The 18,122-nt window shown below is 38.9% G+C and overlaps 2 protein-coding genes across 2 annotated transcripts in view; both read left to right on the forward strand.

Moving 5' to 3' along the window:
- The window catches only part of LOC115679635 (uncharacterized), a 92,307-nt gene that overhangs the window by 15,802 nt on the left and 58,383 nt on the right, over window positions 1-18,122 (forward strand). The gene's annotated exons all lie outside the window — the stretch shown is intronic.
- LOC115678964 (UDP-glycosyltransferase 74E2-like) lies at window positions 12,471-14,725 on the forward strand. The gene is made up of 2 exons (XM_030602478.2): window positions 12,471-13,192; window positions 13,869-14,725. The coding sequence occupies exons 1-2, from the start codon at window positions 12,533-12,535 to the stop codon at window positions 14,607-14,609; spliced, it is 1,401 nt and encodes a 466-aa protein (XP_030458338.1). The 5' UTR covers window positions 12,471-12,532; the 3' UTR covers window positions 14,610-14,725.

The raw sequence follows: 18,122 nt of genomic DNA on the forward strand, positions 1-18,122 counted from the left end.
TTGTTGAGCCTTGGTGTTTTCCTCAACAATTTTCTCGTAGGTTCCGCAAATTTTGTTCTAGAGCACCGCTTGTCCTTTATCTCGAGGGAATCGAAAGGATGTTCGATTTTCGGATGGCCGACCTTGGTCATTAGCTTCTTCGATCGATTGTACCTCGGGCCGATTCTGGTGGAATCTCCCCGAACAGGTGATTGTTCTTCAGAAACATGCTCTTCATGAATTGGTTCTGAAACATTTGGAACTGGTTCAGGAACATGTTCTGGTTCTGCAGTGTGACCTGATTCAAAGTGTGCTGCTTCTGCTTCATCATTTTCATCATGCAGAAGAGTTTTTCTTTTCTTTCTGTACACTTTGATTGGGGTTGGAGAATCAGTTTGCTTGATTGCTGAACTAGTTCTTTTCCTTTGCTCCTTTTCTTTCTGAAATTTCTTGCCAACAGATTTGGCCTCTGACTGTTGAGCCTCTTTCCTTTTTACTATGTCCCTGATATCTTCAAATTTCTTCATTTTGGAGAGCATTTTTTCTCCAACAAACATAAGGGGAAGCATAGTTTCTCGCAACTCACCAGGAATAGATAAATTGAGATACATGAAGATACGAGTGATCAAAGCTCCATATGGCAGATGACCCTTATCTTTCTGCAATGCTCTGTACATATGGAATATTATGAGGTGAGGAAGAGAGAAGGATTGACCTGTCAAGATAGCCCAAATGAGCTTGATCTCTGATTTCGAAAGGTCAGTTTTTGAGGCATCCTTTGGCTTTAAACAGTTGATGATGATCTTATGCAAGATCACCGATCGTCTTGATAAGTCAGAATAGGAAAGATGTCTTTTTGATCCTTGAGCAAAGTTCGGATTTTCAGAAGCTAGCTGAGAAGCCTCTGCAAGACTTACTGCCAATGGAGTAAAAGTGGAGTGTGTGGCTCCAATTATCCTTGCCAACTCATGTGCCTTTAAATCAACTTTCTTGTCACCAATAGTAAACTGTAACCAGTTTGGTGACAGAATTGAAAGATTTGAATAAAAGTAGGCAGTTAATTCAGCATAAGTGTTGGCAGATTGAAGGCAAAATTCATAAACCCCTAGTTTTTCAAACAGGTTCTGTACAGAAATTCCAGCCTTCTCCAAATACTCGAAATCCACAGTTCTATTGTTCATGACTCCTCTATCAAGTAACAGCCTGTAATACATCTGATGCGCAGTGCTTCTGAATAAGCCTCCTGTTCCAGGCAAGCCAGATGCTATTCCAACTTTCATCTCAAAATTCTCAAAAAATCGTGCATCATCATCCGGAACAACAAATTTTGACGCACTAGATGTCTTAGGGCTTACATGAACCGATTTCTTTTCAGATGGAGTTGAAGCTTCTCCAGCTTTTTCTTTGCCCTTTCTGGAAGAAGTTTCTTGTGGAGTAGTGCTGGTTGGAACTTGCCCTGATTTAGTGCAGTATTCAGAATAGATTTTCGCAAGGTGAGTTTCAGAGCGAAGATTGTTGTCTTTCAGACAAGCACGAAGAGCTGACTCAGAGGCATTATTCCTTTTCAGCCTTTGATAATTCTCCCACACACGTTTAATGTTTATGAACCGAAAATCAGTTTTACCAGACGATTTCGGTGGAGACGAACGCTGAGGGGTTGACGCTTCAGAAGGGTTGGCATGATGATCGGATTCTCGAGTCCGAAACTTCTAAAATTCCGCCGCCGCGGTAGATTTTGAGTCTTGATTAAGAATACGAGAAGATCTTCTCGTGGGCCACCATCTTGACCGGCATTATGATCACCTTTGAAGACGAAAGTTTCGATCTTTTGGAAGAAGAAGAGGAGAGTCTCTGTATATCGGAAGGTTTTTGAGAGAAAAAGATCGTACTGATAGGGTTTGAAAACAGAGAAGGACGGGTTTAAAAAGGAGGTTGATAACTTTTTGGAAGGAAAAAAGTACTTTTAGAAATTAAGAGATATCCCAAACAAGTAGGAAGAAAATATTCTCTCTAAAACTTAACCAAACATATCAATATATTAGGCAGATTTTAGCAGATAAAATAGAATGCATACCTGATTTGCTTCCAAGTATAACGAATTATACAAGTATCCTGCCAAAAATGTCAATTTTATACCCGCCAAAATTTGAATAAGGAACGTACCTGTCTTTGTGAGTCTGAAAAATGTTCAGACTGAGAATACTTGAGTCTGAACAATTTCCTGTCTATCAAACACTTCAAGAAAATGGATAAGTAATGCACAGTTTTTCTCTGATGAATTCAAATGAAGATTTATCAAGAGGTTTTGTAAATATATCAGCTAATTGATTCTTAGAATCAATAAATTGAATATTTACATCACCATTTTGAACATGATCTCGAATAAAGTGATGCTTGATTTCAATATGCTTAGCACGAGAATGAAGAATTGGGTTCTTTGTCAAATTGATTGCACTTGTGTTGTCACATTTGATTGCAACACTTGATTCTTCAATATCAAAGTCTTGTAATTGCTGCTTCATCCACAGAATCTGTGCACAGCAACTTCCCAATGCTACATATTCTGCTTCTGCTGTAGAAAGTGCAACTGTACTCTGCTTCTTTGAGTACCAAGATACCAACATATTCCCAAACAGTTGACATGTACCGGAAGTACTTTTCCTGTCCACTTTACATCCAGCTAAATCAGCATCAGAATATCCAGTAAGAGTAAAATCTGAATCTTTGGAATACCAAAGACCTAACATTGGATATGTTCCAATGTATTTGATTATTCTTTTTATTGCAGAGAAATGAGATTCCCTTGGGTCTGATTGAAATCTTGCACACATACAGACACTAAAAAGAATGTCAGGTCTAGATGCAGTTAGATATAATAAAGAGCCTATCATGCTTCTATATACCTTCTGATCAACCTTTTTACCATTTTCATCTTTGTCCAGTTTGGATGAATGAGACATGGGAATGTCTGTCTTCTTGCAATTCTGTAATCCAAATTTCTTGATAATCTCCTTTGCATACTTCTCTTGGCAAATGAATGTACCATCTTTGGTTTGTTTCACTTGAAGGCCAAGAAAGAATGATAATTCTCCCATCATACTCATCTCGAATTCATTCTGCATATTCTTTGAGAATTCCTTGCATAGCAATTCGTTAGAAGATCCAAAGATTATATCATCAACATAAATTTGAACAATTAAGAAATCCTTACCCTTTTTCTTAACAAATAAAGTTGTATCAACTTTACCTTTGGTAAAACCATTTTGCAGAAGGAAGTTACTTAACCTTTCATACCAAGCTCTTGGTGCTTGTTTCGCATCGTAAAGAGCCTTCTTGAGTCGTCAGACATGATCACTCTTTCTTGGTTCTTCGAAACCAGGTGGTTGTTCCACATATACTTCTTCTTTGATATATCCATTCGTAAAGGCACTTTTCACGTCCATCCGAAATAATTTGAAGTTATGGGAACAAGCATAAGCTAGTAGTAGCCGAATGGCTTCTAACCTTGCAACTGGTGCATATGTTTCATCATAGTCTATGCCTTCTTCTTGAGAATAGCCTTTTGCAACCAGCCTTGCTTTGTTTCTTGTAACTTTCCCTTTGTCATCCAGTTTGTTTCGAATACCCATTTTGTTCCAATTATCGGATGATTTTTGGGTCTTGGCACAAGCTCCCATACTTTATTGATTCCGAATCTGAAGTTCCTCCCGCATAGCATCGATCCAGCCTTTCATCCGATAAAGCTTCACCAACTTCTTTTGGCTCTATTTCGATATCAAAGCCAAGTTGCTGATGTTCTCTTTGTGTTTGGATCTTGTCTTGATACCATCTTCTATTTCTCCAATAACGAGGTTCTTCGGATGACTCGGATTTATGTTTCCAGCTTTTGTCATATTTTTCCTTCAAATTCCGGACTCGAACTTTCGGTTGAGTCCGTATTATATCTTCTTTGCCTTCTGATGCTTCTGATGATTCTTGAATGTTGGGAGATGGTTCAGATTCATCTCTGTGAGTCTGAATGTTTTCTTCAAACCTCACATTCATTGATTCTTCAACAGTCTGAGAGTTCTTGTTGTAGATTCTGTATTCTTTACTTGAAGTTGAGTATCCAAGGAAAAATCCTTCATCTGCTTTCTCATCAAACTTTCCAGTGCGGTCATTTGGATTTTTCAGGATATAGCATTTACAACCAAACACTCTAAAATATGAAATGTTGGGCTTTCTACCTTTGTAAAGCTCATAGGGGGTTTTCTCAAGAATGGGTCTGAGAAAAGCTCTGTTAATGATATAGCATGCTGTAAAAACTGCATCTGCCCAGAAATAAAAAGGAATTTTGCTTTCAATCAGCAAAGTTCTTGCCATTTCTTGCAAAGAACGATTTTTCCTTTCCACAACACCATTTTGTTCTGGTGTGTAAGGAGTAGAAAAATTGTGTTGAAAGCCATTTTCCTCACAAAAATCTGAAAAACTTTGATTTTCAAATTCTCCCCCATGATCAGTTTTAATGCAGGAAATGGAATAGCCCATTTCATTCTGAACTCTTTTTGCAAATTTTGAAAAATATGAAAATGCTTCATTTTTATGAGCAAGAAAGAACACCCAAGTAAATCTTGTGAAGTCATCAACAATGACTAAACAATATTTCTTACCACCAATACTTTGTGTTCTGGTTGGTCCAAATAGGTCCATATGAAGAAGCTGCAAAGCACGATCAGTGGAAACATGATGTATAGACTTGAAAGAACTTCTTACTTGTTTTCCTAGAGTGCAGGCATTGCATAACTCTGTTTTCTTGTATTTCAAATCTGGTAGACCTCGAACCAGTTTCTTGTTTGAGATCTTTGAGATTTGTTTCATACTGATATGCCCCAGTCTTCTATGCCATAGATCTTCATCCTCTTTGATTGAGATCAAGCAATGAATGGAGTTTGGATTGACATCTAGAAGATAGATATTGCCATGTCTTCTCCCTGTAAATGTTTGAGAAGAATCTTTGCTTGTCCCTGAGCATGTATCTTCTTGAAAGTTGATTCTGAAACCTGTATCACATAGTTGGCTTATGCTTATCAAGTTGTAGTTGAGTCCTTTTACCAATGAGACATCATTGATTGTAAGTCCTCCAATTTCAACTGTTCCTTTGCCAACGATTTTTCCTTTGGTATTTCCTCCAAAGGATACTTTTCCACCATTCAGATTGTGTAGATCAACGAATATACTTGGATCTCCTGTCATATGTCTAGAGCATCCACTGTCTAGGTACCACTTCCTTTTTCTTTTTGTGGTAACCTGCAAAAAACACAGCATCTCAAGTTTTCTTTGGTACCCAAATTTGTTTGGGTCCTTGAGCATTAGTATAGGCTGTCTTAACAAAATCTCTTCTAACAGGTCTCCAGACCTTAGGACATTCATTCTCAAAATGTTGTGGATCTCCACATTTTGAGCACTTGAGTGCACTTCGACCAACAGGTTTTACAAAATTCCTTTTGAAATGATTTTTATAAGCTTGTCGAGGAGGTCTTTGTTTTAATCTCTCCTTGACCTTTGGAAAATCAATCAAGCTATCACTTTCCTTCACAAATCCGAGACCAGATTTGTTGTAGTAAGGAATTTGGATAGAAAGGATATGCTTCAAGGTTTCTGATCCCTTTGAAAATTTGGAAGTAATTTCTGAAACTTGCTTTTTCAAAACTGCATTTTCTTTGGAAAGAAAATCTCGACTTTCCTTGACTTGATGAAATTCTTTTTGAAGGAAATCGATTTTTTCTTTTTGTGAAACATCCTGTTGCCTCAGTGATGAATTTTCCTTTTTCAAAGAAGAGATGCATTTAAGAGCAGTCTTGAATTCAAAGCATAATTCATCAATGTAATTTGATACCTCAATAGGCATGTCAGAATGTTTTACCTCAATTTCCACTTTGGGATCAGAATCTGAATCTGAGTCTGAGTCTGACTTAGCCATTAGACAGAAATCTTCATCACTGTCTTCACATTCTGTGTCACTCTAGGTTTCTGCTTTTAAGGCCTTCTTTGCATTCTCAAACTTGGTCTTCTTTTTCAGAAGTGGACAATTTGGCTTGATATGTCCACGTTTCTTACAGTGAAAGCATATAACATCCTTCGATCTTTCTGTCTCATCGAAAGATTTCTTCTTTTCAAAAGGCTTCTTTCCCCTGAGGTTTCTTCCTTTGATCTTCATTTTCTTATACTTCTTTATAAACAGAGCTAGTTCTTCATCATCAACGTCTTCATCTTCGGAACCGCATCGAATCAATGTTAGTCTTCAAAGCAATTGATTTATTACCTTTGGATTCAATCTCCTCATTTCGTTTCTCAGTCTCATATGATTGAAGAGTTCCAATTAACTCATTCACTGATAGAGGCTTGATCCTTTGTGTCTCTCGAAGAGATGTTTTGATGTTGTCCCACTGATTTGTCAGTCCTCTCAGAAGTTTGTTGACTTTCATTGCATCTGGAACTGGTTGTCCTTGATAAGCAAGACCGTTTACTATATCAGTAAACCTGTCATATAAATCAGCAATTGATTCTCCAGGCTTCATTTTGAAAGATTCATATTGACCAAGCAGAAGATTAATTTGAGTTTCCTTGGCTCGATCTGTTCCTTCATAAGTAATAAGAAGAGTATCCCAGATTTCCTTAGCTGATTCACAAGCAGCAATTTTTTTATATTCAATAGGTGATAAGGCACAATAAAGAGAATAAATTGCTTTGGAATCTAAGGTTTCTCTTTTGGATATCTCAGTTTGAGATAATGGAGGATCTGCTGCTTTGCTTGCATCTGCCTTCTCTTTTGAATCAGAAGACTTTGGATTGACACCTCTGATGATGACATCCCATTGCATGTGGTCAATTGACTTTATGAATGCCTTCATCTTATTCTTCCAGACACTATATTCCTTGCCATCGAAATATGGTGGTCTGTTGTTGCTCTGTCCTTCAATGAGCCCTGGAGCACCATAGCTAGCCATATAGATCGTTAGCTCAGAAGTAAAACACTTCAATAACCGAGCAACCTGCTCTGATACCAATTGATGTAGCTAGCAAGGATCACCTAGAGGGGGGTGAATAGGTGATCTAAAACAATTTTTAGTAATTTATGCGGAAACAAAATAAATCACAGAAGAGTCTGAATAAAATTCAGATTCAAGACAGATTATATAGATCGTGCTCTTGATGTGCAGAATGTAAAGTAAGAGATAAGGGATAGAGAATCTCGCACACAAGTTTATAGTGGTTCGGCTTATAGCAAGCCTACGTCCACTCTCCCACGCTTACACCCTACCGGGCTGGATTTCACTATGTAATCAAGAGGAATTACAACTCTTGAGTGTTAACACTCTTGTGTATGATAGGACTCTCTATCTCACACAATCACTCTTACAAAGTGTTCCTCAAGATCTTAATATTTGGCTCAGAATGACAAGAGAAAAATGATTGGATTAAGCTCAGACTTTGGACTTGTTGATTCTTGATTCTGTACTTCCTTCTGCTGCTCGTTGATCTCCTTAAATACTCCTCTGCTTCCAAACTAGCCGTTGGACAGCTTTCAGAGGATCATCTTCCAATCTTTACCTTGGACAGATTTGTATAGTAAGGATTGAGTAGCCGTTGGTTGACAGATTCTGAATCCCGCTGATTCTGGTTGCCCATACAATCAGAATCTTGGTTTCCATAAGTAGAACTTTGTCCGTTGTAATGCATTCTTGTCATGATGTTTGATTGTCAATCAATTTGATTCAGATTGAGACAATCAGAACATTCCTTCTGTGAAATCCATGCCAGATCACTAGCTGTTGTGTTACGTTCGAATTCTCAAGGCTCAAGATATTCTCAAGCGCCCGCATCGAAGAACTCCCGTCTCGCGTCTCCGAAGAATTTCTGCGTCGAATAATTTCTTCGCGTCCGACGAATTTCTTCGTCTGAATAATTTCTTCGTCTGCATCTGCATCTGAATAACTTCTGCATCTGCATCTGAATAACTTCTGCTTCTGAATCTCAGAACTTCGATTATGTGGGTCTTCAAAAATATACTTGACAGATTGTAAAGTCTGAATAACTTTCTTCTGAGCTTCCAGAATATACAGACCTGGAATAGTTCAGAATAAGTATCAGATTTACAATAACATAGAAGGTTTTGTCAACTTCAAAATTAATAGGAGTTTTCCTCAACACTTCACACATCGCCAAACCACAACGTCACTACAACCTTCTTTGTATCTCACCACCATTGTCGACTAGCAAACTAGATCCAACTTGACGCCAACGCCGGATTCTCCATTTCACAGCCATCACCACCGTTTACCACCGCCATTTTCTTTACTACAGTCCACCACCTGCAAAACAGCCACCACTGACCACTGATCACAACCCATAGCCACCACCAACCAAGACATTAAAGGTCATGAACCTCTACCACCACTTGACAACCAACCATTTACCTCCACAGATACCACCTGAAACAACCAGGCTCGCAATCCAGACCATACCTATCAACAATGACAAAACGGAGAAAGGAGGCGAGAAGTTTCACCAATCAAGGTTGGTCGGTCATCTAGAATTGTAGGGAAGTGGGGCTTTCTATGATTTCCAGCGTCGATTGAGTTTGTGTGGCTTGCCATGGTTGAGTTGTTGCTTGGATTTAAGGTATGATTCCCACTGTGAATAACGAAGAAGGGGGAAGAGTAGATGAAAAAATAAAGAACAAGGAGTGAGCGAGCTGGAACCGAAAAAACGAGTAATAGTTGGGCTCAAACCAGGTTAAAAGCTCATGATAAGTGTTAGCGAGGCCCACTATTGAGAAAGATCACGTAGAAAATGGTTTCTAATTTTCTACTCCAAACTGAGGAAATCAGTTTTAGCGTATTTCAACTTTTCTAAGTCTACTCCCAAGCCTAATATTTTGTTTTCAAGTCTACTCGGAACCTGACCGGACCGGTCCATAATTGGCGGTTTCCATGGGAACCGGTCTAGTTCTCGGTTCCCAATTCCAATTCACTAGAATCGGTGAGTACCGGTCCGATTTCCGATTTCAGGCTTAGAACCCCCCATCCGGATTGGATCGAAGTAACATGCTTGCATAGAGTCCGATGATTCTAGCTTACGAGGAAAACTCTTATTAGATGAAGTCATGAAATGTTTCTTTGGATTATGGCTTTTGGCTTGCTTCCCTTGAGAATAATTTTGTCTCATTGTGTTCACATAGAATCCGTACTTTTTTTAATAAATTGTGTGATGAAACCGAAGAAGTACTAACATAGAAACTAGGTTCACCATGGTATTGATTGATGAATGCAGTTTTTTAGGGATTGGGACGAGTTCCATGGACCCACCCGGGAATCGGACTGGAATGACAGTTCGGTTCCCGAGTGGATCTACGGAATTAACGAGTGGCTTCCGATTTCAATTTTTCAGAAACCGTCATTAATGGGCAGTTGTCGATTCCAAGATGGAAACCGCCTCACTCGAACCATGCTCACTCCTATTGCCAAGCACTAGAAAATGTTATTATTTTTCATGTAAAGTTATTTCTAGGGAAATATTTTTCAGAAATGTTAAATTCTGCGGAACAAACGGAACCTTACAACACTATTAATTAATGAACATACAACTCAACATCTCGTGAGGATGTATAACCTTCCTTCTTCAGGTTCATCAAGTAAGGCTCCACCAATTAAACGGGGGACGTTGCTTTCAAAGCTTCTTTGAGTCTTAAGTGCTGTGATTTTAAATATAATTGTCGCATTTAAATAAGGAGCCTGCTTTAGCCTCCAAGCCAACATGGGTATTCAAAAAAGTATGTTACGTATGTTAGTGCTCTTAAAGCAAGAAAGCTAATGTTTGTACATCGTACAAATCTTGAGATAAAAACAGCAGGAGTGTCATAACTTCTATGGCGCTCACTTGAATGCTATAACTTTTTTTTTCTCTCACTTAAGTGCCACATCGGAGTAAAATCGATCATTTGAGTGCCATTTCTTGCAAATCGTCCTACGTGGATTTTTTACTTAATTTTCTATTCCGACGTGAATTTTTTTAATTTTTCTTTATTTTCTTGCTTTTTTTTTGTGCCGGCGATGGTCCCTAGTGACGCTCCCTAGCCACAAAGACCTCGCCCAAAATGAGGAAGGGCTGCCTTAACCTCGGCAAGGCTATCACTGGCCGCGAGTGAGGCGGCCCTCCCCCAATCTGGACGAGGCCTCTGCAACCGGTGAGGGTCCGATGACCCTCGCCGACACAAAATAAAATACAAATTTATTTATGTTTGTTTTCTTTTGGATCTGGTCGTGGCTGCTTGGGTTTAGGGGAGAGGAGTGGCAAGAATCACTGTTTCATATTCGTAAATCTCTATTCAGTTTCTGGGGTGCTTTTATTTTGTGGACTCTCAGCGAAGACACACTTGACTGCTTCGAGCATCAAGAACAATCGAATGCATATTTATTTATGCGTGGCATGAGAAGAAACTCTCTGCCTAGGGCCTTCGTAGCCGGCGACCAACAATCTCGCCATATCTAGGTGAGATTTGTGGCCTCACCCGTGGCCCCGACCAGTAACCTCGACTGATGTCCAGCGACCAACGACCAGCGTCAAGACCAACAACTCATCGACCAACCACCGGCAAGCCAGAAGCCCCAAAACCCAGGCCAGCGACCAGCAATGGAAGAGATGTGGTCGGGAAGGCAAGGTTTCTTCTCGGAGTCTCTGACATGCCTCCGAATGGCGAAGGCTGGCGCCGAAGGGGATGGTCACCGTAGCAAGGAGAATTCAGATCTAAGGTCGAGGCGGGTGATGGACCGAGGCGAACGACAATTGACTGCCAAAAGGGACTGGCGATGATGACAGGGGAGCGAGGAGGAATCACTGGGACTCTCGAACAGCGAGGCATGTGGCGGAGTCCTCGCCGGATTTGGGCTCGGCTAGCCAAAATCCCTAGATGCTACACTACCCCAACCATGGGGATGATGAAGTTCTTTATCATGCCCACCTGCAAATTAGATTGGCCAAATAAAAATAAAAAAAAGGATAAAAAATCATAAAAAAGAAACATTAGATTAAATAAATTTCCAAATATTGTCCACATCGGATTTCCGGCGAGGCAAATCGCCGATGGCACACGTCTTTGCGTAAATTACGTCCTGGCGAATGTTTGTGAATGTTTTGTAGCAGAAGAAAAAGTAAAAATCTTGTGATAAAGTTTGTATTTTTTTATGAGATTGACAAATTACTTTATAGTAAATTGTGAGGGTTAAATACAGTGTGAGATTGAGTGTAATTTGGGCCAAAAAATGTTGAGAGTGCTGGAGAGGGTTGAGTATGGTTGTAATTTTCGTTGTATTGCTTGATTTATAGTGAAATCATGTTTTACTCTTCCCGTAAAATAGGTTATACCAACTAAACCGTCTAAATTCGGTGTTTGATCTATTTTCCGTTTTTGTTTATTATTGTGGTTGATGCTCCCTATATAACCAATCATGAGCAATTAGTAAAATCAACCTAACTTCAAACCCATATTGAGCAACATGCTACGTATATCACAAATCAAGAGCAACTAGTGAAATCAACATTACTTCAACCCCATATCTATCGAACTTACCTTTGAAAATAAGTAAGTAGCATGCAGACTAAGACGTCTCCTCTTTTACCCTAATCATGAGCAAGAGTAACCATAGTCATCCTTTAGAAGCCCTTCATTGTCTTTTACAAATTCAATCAACGATGAGACATGCAGAAAGTTGCTTGCGTGCATTAAACTATCCTAGTCAGTATTGGTGTTTTGCTTCCGTTCCATACTGAAATGCACAAAGGATAAAGATGGACTGACAACCTTGTCTTTTACTTCCTCTTTGAATATAATAAGCAATTTACTTGCTTCCGAACGCCATGATGTCATTTATATTATGTTATTGCCAGTCTCCAGCTCTTTATTGCCGATCAAATATATCACTTCATGGGCACTGGCAATGTGTCCACTTTGCTTGCCGTATTACATATTAGGTTTTGTCTTTTCTCGCCGAAATCTACCTTTATCGGACGGCAAGAACATAACCAATATTCTTAGTAATGCCCACAAGAAATCATTTTTAACAACTTCAAGCAACGCATTCAATTTGAAGCTTGACCAGTAGGTATTGTGACTCTCTGCTTAACTGAAATAATAGCTTGTTTTGGAAAAAGATAGATTTACATGTGAGTGACGCTAGTTAGAACGATAAATGACCAATTAAATGTCTGGGGGAAGGATTCCCTGACTAGAAATGGAAGAAAAATTCAATTCGTTGATGGGGGACGTTGGTGGGTTCACTCGAATTACAGGAGGCACGTCACTCTATCTAGATGAAGAATATATGTAGCCTAACTTCAACAAACAGTTCAAATATCACGTGTGAATGACCACCCATCATCAATAATGCCACTGCAAGCAGCTACCATTCCAAGGATTATTTCTGCATTTGGTCGTTCGTATATAACAAGGATCGCCTCATCATTCAGTATCATCGAGTGGAGAGAGAGGCCGTCTGAGGATTAAACAGCTTAAAATATGTATCCGGCAAACGACATTCAAGTTCTAGTCTTGGCACACCCAGTACAAGGCCACGTAAACCCAGTGCTCCAATTCTCCAAACGCTTGGCCTCAAAGGGTCTCAAAGTCACCTTCCTAATCCCCATCTCCTCCAGGAAGTCCCTCAATCTGGTACACGCGAGCTCCATCCAGGTTGAGTACATTTCCGACGGGTACAACCATGTCGATGCAGACAAGCTGAGCATTGCCGAGTCTCTCGAACACTTTCGAGTTTCAGTTTCTCAAAGCCTGAGATATTTCATTCAGAAACACCAATCTTGTCAGGAGAATCCGGCGAAAGTTCTTATTTACGATGCCTTTGACCGTTGGGCTCTTGATGTGGCGATAGAACACGGCCTGCATGGAGCTGCGTTCTTCACCCAGTCCTGCGTCGTGACTTGGATCTATTACTTGGCTCACCAAGGAACACTGAAGTTCCCATTAGAAGTAGCACATGGACAAGGTTGTGTTCTATCTGATCCTCCGGTGATGTCGGTTTTAGAACTGAAGGATTTTCCTTCATTTGTTGTTGAAGTTGATAAATATCCCGGCTTACTCAAGATCGTTCTAGAGCTGTTCTCCAATTTCCGGAAAGCTAAGTGGCTCTTGTTCAATACTTTCACTGAGCTTGAGGAGGAGGTAAGTAGATTCCAATCGCCCGGGAATAATGTATGGCTAAATTGACTTTTGAGAAGACTTTTGTCCCACAAACTTATTAAGTAACTAAATAAACGAATTTGTAATGTTTAATATATTTTTTTCTCGTATTATGTGTGATTAATATATTAAAGATTGAATAACCCTTTTAAGCACGCTCAATAAGTATCCTGAAATTACTCATTAATTGTCACAATCATTTAAAAAATTATAGTATCCATGGTTTGGGAAAAATAGTTGAACTTCAAAAAAAGCAATGACCAAGTTCGGCACATATTATCTACGACCTTATAAACTTGTGGTACTACATTACATTAAGAAACTTTATTAATTCGAATTTGATTGTTAACTGTTACTGGAAAAAAAGAGATACTGCGCGCTTGAAATAAAGCTAATTTCTAGAATAAAGATATACCTTTGTTTTTAAATTCATGACATGAGATTGGCGCGTACCTATATACATGATAGTGTTAGCTTCTTTTGTTACTTTCAAGTAGACGTGTAAATAATATATCATGCATACATGAAAATAAACGTCGACAAAAACAAAATGTATTTTATTGCGAGGATGAAAGTTATTTTTTGGGTACGAAGGATGCAAGTACTAGAGAGTTAATACCGTGCGCTTAACTTAATTGATTTGTTCACTGAATCCCAGCTGGTGAATCGGCTGGGGAGCCTATGGTCAATGATGACCGTCGGACCCACGATACCTTCAGTATACATGGACAAGAGACTCGAGGACGACACAGACTACGGACTTAGCCTCTTCAAGCCCGAAGCAGAAGCTTGCCTCCGGTGGCTGGACTCGAAGCCACCCAGGTCCGCCGTCTACGTATCGTTCGGAAGCTTGGCATCTCTGGGAGAGGACCAGATGGAAGAGCTCGCGAGTGGGCTCAGGTCGATAAAGAGCCACTTCTTGTGGGTGGTGAGAGAGTCTGAAGAGAAGAAGCTCCCACCCAACTTCATGCAAGAGGTAAGGTTAGATGATGACAACAAAGGTTTGGTGGTGAGGTGGTGCAATCAGCTCCAAGTGCTGAGCCACGGCTCGATCGGTTGCTTCATGACCCACTGCGGGTGGAACTCTACCCTTGAGGGGCTCAGCTTGGGGGTCCCGATGGTGGCGATGCCCCAGTGGACGGACCAGCCAACCAATGCCACCTTCATTGTGGAGGTGTGGAAGGTCGGCCTCAGGGTAAGGGCCGACAACAAAGGGGTCGTCACTGGGGAAGAGATCCAGAGTTGCGTGAACGAGATCATGGAGGGAGGGAGAGGGAAAGAGATCAGAGAAAACTCCCTGAGGTGGAAAGAAATGGCCAAATTGGCCGTAGATGAAGGAGGTAGTTCGGATAAGAAAATTCAAGAATTCGTCTTGAACGTTGTTGATTTGTGCAAATGATGCATGTGCACGTGGAATGATTGTGAAAAATAAGCTCTCTGAGTTGATGTACATGGTTGTGTCTCCATCGAATTATAATATTATTTTCAGAATAATATTTTAAATTTACAACATAATTAGTCTCTGAAGATTCGACTCAACTTATCTAGTGTGGCACCACCAATAAAGCGGCTGACATACCTTTTAAAACTTCTTTAAGCTGTGATTTTAAATATTGAATCTGTCTCATTCAGATAGAGTGCATGATTTAATCACCACGCCAATTCTTGGGGTCTAAGAGTAAACAGCTTTGTTTTTCCACGACCAAGAATCAGAGGCTGTTGCATGACTTTCAGCGAGTCAGGACGTATCTACTTGCAAGTTACGAGGCCTCCTCATTCTCATCTCACAAAACTAAAATTATCAAAAACTCTATCATATCGTGGAGTTGTAAAGATTGAGAATTTTAAGTGCACATACAATGACAACCTCAAGATATGCGCAGTGTCACCTGTTAAAAATAGCTTTGACATTATTCAAATAGAAGAACTAATTTAGGTATTAACCAGAGTGATTACATTTACTAGTAATTTTAAAGCAAAAGACCTAAAGTTTGTATGTGGTACGAGTCTTTAACTAAGGCTTCATTTGTTTCGCGGAAATTTTTATCGGGAAAACATTTTACTCATTTTTCGGAGTTTGGATTACTTAGGAAAATGAGTCAACGGAAAATATTTTTTCAATTAGCAAAAAACCTATGCTTAAATTCAGGAAAGCGATTTCCTCTTCAAAAAATTGGAAATCATTTTGCAAAATATGACTAGATATCGGCATTTGGACTAAAAACTCTGTGCTTGGGCATGGGAACCCTAAAGCTCATTCTTGGGTCACCGACACCTGGGCTAGCTACCCCAATGCCTGTGGCTAGGTCCCCATGTCTAGGATCGGATCCCTTTCGTGCTCAGGTCCATCAAGGTTGGGCCCGGGACCTCGGTGGTGGTGCTTATACTTTTAGTAGTTTCCTAAGTAAGCTTTAAAAGAAAATCACAAATATATAACGTGCATATCTCGTATAGAGAACTAATTTCATGAATTTCATGTCATTTATCACATATCATCATATCCATGTCATTATATCTATGTTATCATATTCACATCATTATAGCCACATCGTAATATCCACATCACAATATCCATGTCATATATCCATTTAGTGATTACATACTTAAGCTCATGTAAGTCAAGTTGCATGCCATGTTAAATTAGTTCACTATTCTTTTGCTTGTCATTAGATTTAGGTCCATATAGATTGTATTTAAGTTCATGTCACATGTCATTAGTTTATTTTAGAATTCATGTAGATATAACTTAGACTAAGATTGCATCCATTAAAAGAAAAACCCCAAAAAAATAAATAGCATTAGCCTAGGTCATGCATACATCGCACCATTGTTTGTTCTTTAGTTAGCATTTTGCAAAACACTTGGTGCATCAGATGACATTAAAGCTTCACTTGTGCTTTGCGTAACGCATCAAGGTTCTTTTCTACAATTTATTTATTGTTTTGATTATTAATTGCTACTTTATTGATTGCACGCCAAGATTATCACCTATTATATGTTGGTGGTTTAAGATTAAAATTGACCAAGACTGCTTGCAAACTATTTTTACAATAAAAAGGAAATGTACCAAAAGGGCATTAGATTTCTCTAGATAACCAAACTCCCATATTCATGAAATCTTTGATTCGCAGAAGTAAAATGTTCTCCCAAATTTTACTTGGGTTTTTAAGAGATCCGTAATAGATTAGTGGCGACTCCAAATTGAATTGGTTTGTATGTTTAGATGATTTAATTAAAATCCTAAAGTTGAGATTGATATGAGCCTAGGAGAGTTCATGCTAAGTGTTTGCTTAGTAATCCATTAGCTTTCCTTTAGTTATTCACTTTGGGAAGGTTGCGATAGCTTTCACCGTAGAGTACGGTAACCAAAAGCTGTTCGATTTATTTCCTTGTCTTACTTATTGTGTTTGATTGCTCGTTTTCACAACAATTGATATTAAAACTAGGCTCGGTTAACTTGAAGCAAATGATGGCATGATAGATTTGATGGGAATGATTTTGGTGTTTGGAAGATGTAAATTTAGTATTATTTGTACCAAAGAAATAACATTTACCTTTGTCTTAGGAGAAGCCAAAGTTTATGATACAAGCTGATTAGGATTTGTTAGATACACTTAAGTATTATTCAGCAGAACTTTGTCTCGTAATGTCGCATTTAATATGGGGAATGAGAAAACTATTGCGGGATTGATGAATGCTTAGTTGAACATGTATCAGAAGAACTCCGCTATCAACAATTAAGGTCTTCTTGATGCGACGTCTCTTTCACTTAAAGATGAACGAAGGTGTGATTGTTGAGCATATCAATGAATTTAACGTGGTCATTAAGGGTGTGAATGATAATCATTCTATTTTAAAAGTAGATTTCTAGCCAGAAATAGATTTTTCTATTTCCAATCCCTGGACGAGGTTCTAAATAGAGATACATGTTTGATAACAATACAAAATTTCTCTTCCTAAAATAGAAATTCATTTGATAACGACACAAAATTTCTCCCTCTTATGCTTTTTCCCATTCATTGACTGGCGGCAGCGAGAGGCGACCGGTGGCGAGGGGTGGCGATGGTCGTTGGACGGGCGGTAGTGGTGGTTGAAGGGAGGCCGGTAGGGGCAGCACCAGTCGGCTGATGGCGAGAAGCAAGGGTGAGCAATGAAAATAGTTTTTATTTTTATTTTTTTTGTTTTAGAAATAGAAAAGTATAAAATTTTACTTCTCATTTATGTTTCAAATCTATTTCTGGACTAAAAATTTGTTCCAGAAATAAAAAAATGAAATTGCATTACCAAACGGATTTCTGTTCCAAACCTATTCCCAAGAACAAAAAATAAGAAAAATAGAGAAAGAAAATGGTTATTATACACGCCCTAATTAATTGAGTTTGGTTGAGATTGACTTTGACGATGATGTATGTATTTTGATTTTGTTTATCGGATTTTAAAAATAGTCTGAAGAATTCATTCGAATACGACTATTACTGCTATTAATAATTCCTCTAGATCAAGAAATTTGACGTATAATGAGGTTTGCGATTTTGAATCCGAGTATGGACATTTGTAGAAGAAAGTCTAATGAACCTATGCCGGTTGGTTTAGTAGATGAAAGTCGAGGAAAAACTATACGCATGTTAGTAGTATTAATGTAAACCCAAACAGACGTACTCAGTCGAAGATCAATGATGTTGTTTGTTGGAATTGTGGCAATAGAGGGCATCTCAAAAGGGATTGGTTAAGCTGAAGAATAGGAATGGTAAGGGAATTAGAGTTGGGTTTACTAATCATATTGTTGTAACACTTGATGGTAACTTGAATAATGTTGATTATGTCTTGTTTTTTTTTTTTTGGTCGAAGATTATGTCTTGTTTGTCATTGAGGATTTGTAGTTTTATGGATAGGTTATGGGTTATGGTTGTTC

This window comes from Syzygium oleosum, unplaced genomic scaffold (genome assembly GCF_021117445.2).
Source record: "Syzygium oleosum isolate NSW1041296 unplaced genomic scaffold, Sole_v2.1 Sole_v2.01, whole genome shotgun sequence".
Lineage (NCBI taxonomy): Eukaryota > Viridiplantae > Streptophyta > Magnoliopsida > Myrtales > Myrtaceae > Syzygium > Syzygium oleosum.